The 12156-nt window shown below is 34.2% G+C and overlaps 1 protein-coding gene across 1 annotated transcript in view; it reads right to left on the bottom strand.

Moving 5' to 3' along the window:
• RSPRY1 (ring finger and SPRY domain containing 1) overlaps positions 1 to 12156 on the bottom strand; it is a 46810-nt gene that overhangs the window by 31189 nt on the left and 3465 nt on the right. The window contains exon 2 of the mRNA XM_077132526.1: positions 1217 to 1718. Coding sequence (XP_076988641.1) covers positions 1217 to 1563 — 347 coding nt within the window. The 5' untranslated portion in view covers positions 1564 to 1718. The remainder of the gene's footprint in view (positions 1 to 1216; positions 1719 to 12156) is intronic.

Raw genomic sequence — 12156 nt, 5'->3', positions numbered from 1 at the left:
GGATTTTGGGGACATTAATGGCATAGATTTAGAATTCAATTGATATTTCCTACAAGCATATTTTAATTTAGTTCAGAGATTAGAATTTCTTCAGAGGCTGATTTTAATAAGCTTATGAACAGGTTCTGGAAAATATTCGTAGGAACCACCTTTCCCAAGCACGTTCTATAGTACATAGGGAGATGTGCAAAACAAAAGCTATTTCTATGCTATGAGTAATAAGGAAAATAACACAGCAAAATAATATGCTTTATGCTGATTTTTGAGGAGCTGAACAAAATTGGACTTTTATAAATGTGATTAACATATTTAAACTTAGTCACAGGGTCTGGAGTAAAAAGAACCCAAAAACAACTTTTAAACAAAATACTACCAACTATTGAGTAATTGTTATGTGCAAAGCACTATAGTAAATGCTTTATACACACTATCTCATAACAAGCCCTGTAAGAATGATAAAAATATCATTCCCCTTTTATAGATGAGGAATCTGAGGCTTAGAGAAATAACTTACCTAATGTCATGCAGCTTATAAAGGGCTAGGCCAGAAATTGAACCTGGTTCCATCATGGTTCTAAAAAAAATCAACTACTGAACTACATGAACTTAAGTGAAAATATTTTTCAACTCGAATAACATCCTTTAATTTCATTGTTATTAAATCTAGGATTTTGTACTTAAGAGTTAGACAAAGCAGGGAAAAAATAATACAAGTACAGGTGTCCTGCAGTTTCAACTTTCAAGCTTTCTGAATGGACCAAAAAAGGTCCCAACAAGAGACTTAAGTCCTCAGGTTGCCAACAGATGTTGTGTGCACCTGTAGTCATAATAAAACAACTCATCTTGATTCTCTGGTCAGTGAGATAGATAGGCAAGCAGTAACAATAGTGAGTCTACATAAAACCATTCCCTACTGTATAGACAGCAACACAAACTCACTCCATTTTTATTATATCTTATAATGAAGAACATAGCTTTAATTAGTGCTTTTCTGCTTCAGAAATGTTTAGACATTTCCAGACAGGAGTAGATGTTAGCAAGTAAAAACTAAAACCGTATCATTTATTCTGTCATCAGAGGAGAACTAAAATGTTTTCCCTTGCCCTATAAGTACAAGGCTTAGTGAATACATCCTAATGAAGCGGAGTCCAAAAGTCATCTTTCCTGGCAGAACACTTCTCATTACAGAAAAGTTGATTGTGAATCAGATACTTACTTATCTACAAGAGTCCTTATTACTGCCAGAGTGTCCAGCACCAGTCCATCTACATTTTGTTTCTTCCTCCGGGGCTCATGTGGTCCTCGGCCTCTCCTTGGGGGCCGAACAGGGTCCCGGGGTTGGCTCCTTGTGTCAGAAGTGTGTACTGCACTGTTTTCGGCCTGCTGCTGCTGGGTGTCAACACTGTCTTCTGCTCCACTGTCATCTCGACAGATACAGGAATTGCCCATGGTAGTGGTGCCTCTAGTCTCCAGGAAGCGGGCTAAGTGCTCCCCGAGAGTCAACAGCAGACCTTGGCCAAGGCTCCTGCTCAGTAAGAACACAGCCCAACCAAAGACAATCATTTAGGTAGTTTTCAGTTTTCCAAGTACTGTTTTCATAATGTGGAGTTGAGGAGCTTGCATCCTATTTGTTTTTAACAATTGAACACCAAAGAAAGTTATAGAGCTGATGTGCAACATTATCAACTACAAGAAATCCTGGTCATCCAGCGGCAGTCCTAAATGAAAAAGAGGAAAAGAAACAGAAAATCAGTTGGAGATTCTTGATCACTCAATTACTTAAACTTTCCTGGCATGATTTTTATAGGCATTAGGATTACAATGAATCATGTTTGGTTATTTTCATAGGTTTCCAACATAAAGAAGTTATCTTTGGCTAACAAAATAATAACAATCAATTGATAATTTTTTTGTCACTGTATTTTAAAGCTGATCTAGTATACCATATCTTTGCTAAGAACCACAGAAGTTATAAATGATTTTTTTTCATTAAGCTTTATTTTAATGGGTCTCAAAACTGCGAAAGACACAACTGCTTTTTTAAAAAATTGTAATTGCAATTCTTCCTATCTATACAGAAATTCATTAAAATAATTGTGTACAACTTTTTCAAGGGTCTTTTTTTGGAGAAAAAGGAATTGTCTCAATTTAAAATTATGGGAGTGTACTTTGAAAATTATTACTTTTTTTCTTTCTTTCCTTTGGATATATATACATATATATAATATATATGTTACATTTTATAACTAAAAAACAGTTAAAAAAAACTATAGGCAGTTATAGTAATATTAGATAAAATACATTCCTGAAATAAAAAATCTGAAAATATTTAGTAACATAGATCATTACTATAGCCAGGTTGACATTTGTAATAACTTTTTATTTGATATTTCGAGAACGTACACAGTTTTGATAGTTAATCAAAAGGTAATTAAGATACTATTTAATACTTAGAATTCAAGTAACTCTGATACCTGTATTTAGATTTTTTTCCTTCCTTGCTTTAATTTTAAATTGGTTTATGAAACATATTGTACAAACAGGCTTTACAATGATTACTTAGTTTTTTTTTAATGTGCCTATGCATAAGCTAACTAAGATATCCATTTTAGGTGCTTAAGATTCCCATATTTTAATTGTAAAAATATTTGTATCTTTATATTTTCATGAAATCAGGAAAATATTCAGTAACATAGGTCATTACTATAGCAATGCAGATATTTGTAAGAACTTTCAACTTGATACTTTGAGAACATTCACAGTTTTGATAGCTGATCAAATGGTATCTAAGTTAGTTTTTAATACTCAGAATTTAAGAATTTTGTTATCTGAATATATAGATTTTTTCCTTGTTGCCTTAATTTTAAATTGGTTTACGACACTTACTGTGCAAACACATGCTTTACAATGATTACATGGACATTTCACTTAAATATGCCTATGGTTAAGTAAATTGTTTGTTGGTGTTTCTAAGTAAATTGTTTTCTTAAATAAAAAATATGTAAAAATAAAAAATAAAAATTCAATGTTTCAAATAAATTAATTATAGATTTCTTAAAATACTATGCCTCAAATGTGATAGCATTTGATATCAAGAAGAATAAAAGGACAGTGTTCCACTTAGATTACCTAAACTGCACAGATTTCCAAATTGGAGACTCAAGAATTCACATATAATATAAGTAGTTACAAAGTTTTCCTGTTATGTAAGCAACACTGTTTTGGGAAAGGCAAATTTATATCACAAAGTTACATTTTCACAATACAAGGTTTGCTGCATAACATATCTGCTACAAAGTTAAGAATAAGGATGCACTAATTATCTTTGTTTGCAAACACTGACTAACACCTTGTGTTAGGCACCTTGCTATGACTGAGAGAATAAAGATAAATAGGCAGAGTATCCCTGCCCTCCAGAAATTTATGGATGGCCATTCTCATTCCACAAAGTATGTTTATCATTAAAAAACCTAAAGATAGAACCAGCTTTTCATTATGCTAGAAACTCTGGTTGGATTCTGAAAAGAAGTAAATCTTTAGAAGCAGGAGACTGACAGGGGAAGGTGATAGAAAGTAGAAAATCATGCCCAAACCTGGAGACTAGGACCCATAAGGAATACACATCATTAGTATATAGCCACTATTCAACATTTGGCTACTTACAATTACTTCCTCACATATTGAGCATTGGTTTGGAACAGATATAAATAAAATATATAATAATAGATATAAATAAAAGATATAAATAAAATATATAAAGATATAAATATAATTCAATAGGATTAGAAGCAGGAGAAATAATTATTCTGGACAGATTTGCAGCCCAGGGATTATTTTCAATCTCTGCCCATTTTAATTACTGCCCATAGGGGAAAAATAGAAAAGAAGATGGATGGAGATAAAGAGACTTTATTATACTATTTATATGTATATAACAAATATATAAAATAAAATATAAATATATAAATATATAATGTATATTATTTAAATATATACATACACATATAAAAGATGTGGAAAAGAGAGGAAGAAGAGAAAGAGGGTGTGGAAAAGGAAAGGAGGAGACAGACATATTCTTCCTCCAGAGTTTACCAAGACAGTCATGGCTGAGTCAAGTCACACCAGTCAGGCTGTCTCTAAAATTTTTTTTTTTTTTTAACATGGGCAAGCACCGGGAATCGAACCCGGGTCCTCGGGCTTGGCAGGCAAGCATTCTTACCTGCTGAGCCACCGTGGCCCACCCTGTCTCTAAAATTTGAAGATTGTATTTTAAAAGGATATATTTGAAGTACAGGTAGGAGAACGCTACAAGGGCTTAGCTGGGAATTGTTTTTTTTAAAAGAGAACACATTCTAAACCACTAAAAAGTCAAAGTAATGCCACTCTCACTACTGTGGAGGCCAGGGCACAGTTTCCTCCACAGGGTAGATAACCAACAGATATCAATGCTTGAAAAGATAAAGACAGAAACCAAAAATAACTCCTTTTAAGGGTCTCACCCAAGTTTCTATTGATCTTATAAATTATGCTGGTGTCTGAGAAAGGTTAAAGAGTAACACTTAAGAAGCCAAGTTCTGGCCCTTCCCACAGAAAATTCACAGAGAAGGTGCTGTTGGAACAATTTTGATGAGAGGCAAAGAATCCAAGGTTTTTTTTGGCAGGTCTGCCACTGGGCAGTAGCCCAGCTCATATGCCACTAGAGTACTTCCTTGAAATACTTGCCCTAAAATATTGTATTTTAAAAATATTTATCTGTTAATTTTTAAATTACAAAATAAATACATGCCCATTTAAAAAATACAAATGCTGCACAAGTCTATATAACAAAAAGTGAAACCTCTCTTCTGCTCCACTTAAGCCCATTTCTTTTCCCAGAGGTAACCTCTGCTAAAGTAGCTTTATGTGTCTGCTTCTACACTTTTTATTATGCACTTACAACTTTGTATTTTTTAACCTAACTAGGACAATGCCATAAACACTGTTCTGTGATTTGCTCTTGTCATTTAACACATCTTTCTATATGAGCATCTAGAGCTACCTTATCTTGTTCAAAGGCTGTAAAGAAACACATACTATGGATTATCAATAGTTCCTGAACCATTATGCTAGTCACTCATGATACTTATCTAAGAGAAGAAACTGAGTACCTTAGGTAAAGTTTGGGTGATGAAGCTAAACAATTATACTTTAGAGAGCTTTGTTTTATTCCATTCAAATAAAGCATTATATGACCATTTTCCAAAGATCATAGTTTAAAGACAGTCTACAGATAACAGAGCCTACAATCTTCACAGGCTGTCAGAGACTGTCCACACAAACATACACAGGTTCTGCAGTCAGACAGACCTGGACACAAGTCCCAGCCCTGCTATGCTTACAAGCTATGCCTCCTAATTCATCCTAGGTAATTCTGATGGCAACTGAATGAAAGGATAAATTGAAACACTATAAAGACCATATTAATGGGTAATTCTTTTAGGGTCAAAAGTGTCAATCTCTACAGAAAAGTGAGCTGTGACTATTTTTAAATATAGGTCTTTGGAGAGGACAACCACTAGAATATAGTGACCATCCGTTAGCAATTATACATTATCAACACAATGAAAAAAAGCCAGTGCCATTTTTTCCCACCAAATCTACTCCATGAAACATCTTAATGAACATAAATGGTACTTGGTTTATGGGAAATATTAACCAAAGATTGATAGATTGAATAGAATGGAAAATGAGTAAGACTAGAGATTATAATTTACCTTAACCATGAAGACTACTTAGCATCAGATTTTTGAGGGAAAAAAAGGCTAGTCAAATAATTTAAATAGAGACAAGGATTAGATCTGTGGCTGTGGCAATCAGTCACCAACTGATTTAATAATTTTATCACTAGTTGCCATTGCTTAGGAGATTTTTCTTTTGCCATTTAAAAAAATTTTTTTATTAATTAAAAAATTAACAAAACATTTAGAAATCATTCCATTCTACATATATAATCAGTAATTCTTAATATCATCACATAGTTGCATATTCATCATTTCTTAGTACATTTGCATCGATTTAGAAAAAGAAATAAAAAGACAGTGGAAAAAGAAATAAAATGATAATAGAGGAAAAAAAAAAACTATACGTACCATACCCCTTACCCCTCGCTTTCATTTACCGCTATTTCAAACTGAATTTATTTTAACATTTGTTCCTCCTATTATTTATTTTTATTCCATATGTTCTACTCTTCTGTTGATATAGTAGCTAAAAGGAGCATCAGACACAAGGTTTCCACATTCACAGAGCCTCGCCTTGAAAGCCACATCATTACTCAACCATCATCAAGAAACATGGCCACCGGAACACCGCACCACATCTCCAGGCAATTCCCTCCAGCCTCTCCACCACATCCCGAACAACAAGGTGACATCTACTCAATGCGTAAGAATAACCCCCAGGTTAATCTTCTGGCTGGTGTTCTATCCATAGAGGAGAGTGGTGTATTGAAGTCTCCTACTATAAGTACAAAGTCTCATGTTACTTTGGAGCTCCTTGATTGGGAGCATAAACATTTATGATTATTATATCTTCCTGGTGAATTGACCCTAATTAGTATATAGTGTCCTTTTTTGTCTCTTGTGATGTCTTTACATTTAAAGTCTATTTTATCCGAGATTAGGATAGATACTCATGCTTTCTTTTGGTTACAACTTGCATGGAAAATCTTTTTCCATCCTTTCACTTTCAATCGATTTGTATCCTTGTGTATAAAATGAGTCTCTTATAAGCAACATATAGCTGAGTTATGTTTCTTGATGCATTCTGCCAATCTGTATTTTTTAATTGGTAAATGTAGTCCATTAACATTCAAAGTTATTACTGAAAAGGCATTTCTTGATTCCACCATCTTATCTTTTTTATTTTATTTGTCAGATCTATATATGCTTTTCCCTCTTTTTCTTTTATTATTTAAATTACCCTTAGTTGTACTCTTCAATCTGTGCCCTCCTCTAGACCTCCCTCGCCTGTCTTTTTTTTTTAGCCAGCAGAACTCCTTTTAGTATTTCTTGTAGGGCTGGTTTCTTGTTGAGAGATCTTTCAGGACTTCTTTGTCTGTGACAACTTTAATCTCTTCCTCAATTTTGGTGGACAATTTGGCTGGGTACAGAATTCTCAGCTGGAAGTCTTTCTCTTTAGGATCTTGAATATATCATACCTCTGCCTTCTCACCTTCAAGGTGTTAATTGAGTAGTCTGAAGTCAGTCTTGTTTGGTTTCCCTTGTATGTAATGGATTGTTTTTCTCTTGCTCCTTTGCTTTCAGGATTTTCTACTTCTCTTCAGCATTTGACAGACTGATAACTATGTGCCTTGGGGAAGGCCTATTTGGATTTATTCTGTTTGGAGTTCATTGGGTTTCTTTGACTTGTATATTTATGTCTGTGCTTGTTTGAAAGGAAGCATGCCCCCTAAGAAAAGCCATGTTTTAATATAAATCCCATTTCATAAAGGTAGAATAATCTCTATTCAATACTGTATGTTTGAAACTGTAATGAGATCATCTCCCTGGATGATGTGATTTAGTCAAAAGTGGTTGTTAAACTGGATTAAAGGATGACATTTCTCCACCCATTTGGGTGGGTCTTGATTGGTTTACTGGAGTCCTATAAAAGCAGAAATATTTTGGAGAATGAGAGATTCAGAGAGAGTGACACTATGAAGCAGAGTCCACCAGCCAGTGACCTTTGGAGATGAAGAATGAAGATACCTCCTGGGGAGCTTCATGAAACCGGAAGCCAGGAGAGAAAGCTAGCACATGATGCCATATTCGACATGTGCCCTTCCAGCTAAGAGAGAAGCCCTGACTGTGTTCACCATGTGCCTTCTCACTTGAGAGAGAAACCCTGAACTTCATCAGCCTTCTTGAACCAAGGTATCTTTCCCTGGATGCCTTTGATTGGACATTTCTATAGACTTGTTTTAATTGGGACATTTTCTCGGCCTTAGAACTGTAAACTAGCAACTCATTGAATTCCCCCTTTTAAAAGCTATTCTGTCTCTGGTACTTTGCATTCCGGCAGCTGGCAAACTAGAACAATGTCCTTTATGAGGGTTGGGAAGATTTCCCCCATTATATCCTCAACTACTCTTCCTAGTCCTTTACTCCTCTCTTCTCCTTCTGGGACACCAATGATTCTTATATGTGTGCACTTTGTTTTGTCTATTATTTCCCTGAATTCCCATTCACTTTTTCCATCTTTTTTGTCATTTTCTGTTTCGAGTCTTCAAAGTCAATTATTCTGTCTTCTATATCACTTATTCATTCTTCTCTCTCTTCAAATATGATGTTGTATGCCTCTAGTATTTTTTAATTTGGTCAACATAGTCTTTAATCTCTGTGATTTCTGCTATTTTTCTATTTATTTTTTCAAATTCTTCTTTGTGTTCTTCTTCTGTCTTATTGATCTCCTTTATGACATTTTCTGTCCCACTTATTTTATTAAATACAATTGTATGAACATCTTTGATTAATTGTTCCAATGTCTGTGTCTCCTCTGATGTTTTAATTTGGTCATTAGGCAGGGCTACATCTGTCTGCATTGCAATACGCTTAGTGATCTTCTGTTGTCTTTGTGGCATGTAAATATCTTGATTGATAAAAAAAAAATAATAAAAAAATAACCCCCAGGATAACCTCTCGACTCCACTTGGAATCTCTCAGCCATTGACATTTTGTCTCATTTTACTCTTCCCCCTTTTGGTCGAGAAGGTTCTCTCATTCTCTTGATGTTAATTCTCAGCTCATTCTAGGGTTTTTCTCAGTCTTTTGATGCTGAGAGGAGACTTTTCTTACCATCTAAATGGCAATGTTTTAAAATTATTATACTCCTGATACTCATTTTGCTGCAAGAACAAAATTATAATCAAACATTTCCTTTGCAAATGTATTTCTCTGAAGCATGGTATTAATTTTAATCTTTCTCTTTTTAAAGACTATTCTTTCCATTTCTACATCATTTATAATTTATTAGATTTTTACATTTTTTAAAGCTGCTCTGAGAGGAGAAAATCAAATTTGGGTTCTCGATTAGTGTCAAAGCAGTGAGGTTTTGGTATTCACTGTCTGCAGAAAACCAGACCTCCACCATCATAAACAGCTCACCACAAAAACATTTGGCCAACATAGTACTGGTCTAACTCTCTCTAATTAAATGGTCCAGGAATCAATGATTCATCTCTTCAAATATTTGCTTGCATTCAATCATAGTTCAGTTCAGTGACAGAAAGAATACTTTCTTTTCCTTGAAAATAAGATTTCTGGGTTATGCTGCCAAGAAAGGAGAAGCTGTTTAAATGAATGATCACAAAGAAGGAAAAACAGACCTTGGGCACAAAATTATTATTTACCTCATCATTCCAAAATAGTGTTATAGGATGCAGCTTTATTTTTCCCAATCTCTCTTAAAGGCTAAATGACATAGCATGAACAGTGACAATGTACATTATACCAGAAATTTTAATGATTTTCAATCATTAAAAAGTGTTCTCAGATTTTTCATTAAGGGAGTATCTTCTTAGTGACAGCTTCTGGCATTATAGCCATTAATATTTTACTGTATTTGTTTTATAACGTTTCTATGTATGTATGTATGTATGTATGTACGTATGTATGTATGTATGTATCCACCCATCCATCCATCCATCCACCATCCATCTAAAATAAATAGTAAATAGCAAACATCAGTATATTCCTCCCTAAATAATCCAGAATATGTATAACTAACTAGACTTTAATATATTTTTGAGACAAAAGTTACATATACTGAAATGTGCAAATCTTAATACATGTGTTGAGTTTTGAAAAACGTAGGCACCTGAGTAACCGGTCCTATAAAGACAGAGAACATTACCCAGAAATATACTTACTTTTTAAATATCCTGCAGGATACCCCCAAACCATAATTTTCTTATTGAAGATTGTGTTTAAAGTGGGGGACTTAGAGGTCAGCAAGATTATTTTGTATTACAGTAAGTAGATAAAAAAACTAGATTATCTATCAAGAGTACATTTGACAGCTGAAATAGAAACTATCTAAACATGTTTTAACAAGAGTGTTTCTGTCTTTAGACCCTAAAGTATCTCATATTTTTATGAGGGGAGAAGGGGAAGACTGTGAAATATTTGGTTGGAATTTCGCTTATCCCCTTCAAAAGGAAAAGTAGCCTTGATAAGGTATTTTTACATGTCACCCAGTTATCCAGAACTTTCTATCCGCAGGGACTGTACTGGGCAGTTGAGATTTAAGTCAAACATCTCCTGGATGGTAACCTTCAAGCAGTCTGGGAAAAACACTGGATGATTTTGATACTTGTCTTATGTACTGGGGTTGATTTAAGAAAGCACAACTTTGGGGGAGGGGGATGAAGGAGCTAATTTTTCTGGTTGAATTGTTAGGGAGAGAGTATCTGGAAAACACTTCCCCTAAAATATTCGCAGCTTTTTTTTTTGTATGCTGTATAGCGGGTGTCACATTTCATTATTTTTCCACGTGATTATCCCGTTATTGCAGTACCATTCGTTGAAATATTTTTATTTGTTGTTTGTTTTGCTTGTTTGCTTGCTTTTTGGGAAGTGTATGGATTGGGAATTGAATCCGTGTCTCCCGCATGACACGCGAGAATTCTACCACTGAACCCTTGCACCTCCAATATTCAGAGCTTTTTAACCCAGTAGCAGTGGTAACTTTGGTCAAGTGAGACTTAGAGCCAAAAGAATTTATAGAATATAGTCCTGACATTAAATAGTACAAAGGAGACAAAGTAAATTCTTTTAGCAGTTAAAAATGTACTAAAAATAAAATTGAGGTCTGGGATAGAGTAAGGAATGTCAAGTATCAATTTTAATAGTAAGAAAGGAAAAGTGCAAAATCCCTGCCTGAAGTTTCAAGGATTGAAAAATTTGCCTTGGACCCAAAAAGGAAATTGGAAGAACTGAGGTAAGCGCTAATGATGGCTGGAGTACAGAGGAGTAAAACAAATATAACACTCCATACTGTGTGAGATTTTTTTCCACCAGAAGACCAAACAAATAACAGGAAATCATATAGCCCTCTTATTCAATACACAAATAATTCACAAATCTGAAGGAAAGAGATTTTTCACTTTGCTATTTCAAAAAGCATACACAATGTGTAGAGGGCATAACTACACTTTCTTAATGAGATTTACTTGAAAAGGAAACATTGAATTGCTCATCTAGAATCCAGTAGGCATTCAATAAATGTTTTAAGTAATTTTTTTCTAAAATCTGTAAAAATAGAAAATGTTTCCAAAATATTTACCACTTTGAAAAATGGAAACATCGTCATTCAATAAACATGTACCCAATGCTTATATGCCATGCGCTAAGCAAAGATGAAAAAAATTAAGATCCTTCATGCTCTCCACAAAAGAAGCTGAGGTTAGGCATGAAGAACAATACACTTAGCATATAGATAAAAGCCTACAGATAAACTAAAAAAAAAAAAAAAATTTTAAAAGGGCCTATGGACAAAGCTTCAGGTCCACCAGAAGGAAGTTTCTCACTCTACCATTTTTTCTAGTGGAAAAGAAACTTGATCACACTGAAGTATCTCTGTACAAGCAAATTTTTAAGTGACTGTATGTATGTGGGTATATATACCAGCATTAGCAAAAGGAGAATGGTTGATCTATGCTTGCACTGCAACATGTTCATGACTTGAGCTATAAGCCAAAATATTTTTGATACAAACATCTTGAACGACATGGTAAAAGTTTAACTGGTAGCCCCATAAATTAAACTGATAGATATGAGGTTAAGTGGTAATTTTAATGAAAGACAAACAAGAGGAATCACAATGGAAATGAAGACCAATTTGAAACAACATGGATGATGCACTCCAAATTAAGCACCTTTCTTGAATACTACAGGGAACCCCCTTCTGCATATGAAGTATGAGGAGCTTTGCATTGGCACTAAGTTTCTAAGGATCAACCTCTAGGGAGAACAAGGTATTAGAGATATTGGTAAATTCTAATGTGACAGTTTTTGTTTATGAATGAATAACATTTTAGCAACCCTTAATAATTAACTTGGCAGGTTATTAGAAAGTAGTCCTTGGTCACATGTAAGTTCAAATAACTATGAAGCAATA

This window comes from Tamandua tetradactyla, chromosome 16, assembly GCF_023851605.1.
Source record: "Tamandua tetradactyla isolate mTamTet1 chromosome 16, mTamTet1.pri, whole genome shotgun sequence".
In the NCBI taxonomy this organism is placed as follows: Eukaryota; Metazoa; Chordata; class Mammalia; order Pilosa; family Myrmecophagidae; genus Tamandua; species Tamandua tetradactyla.
The sequence above is the reverse complement of the archived record's forward strand: the minus strand, read 5'-3'. Positions and strand labels throughout refer to the sequence as shown.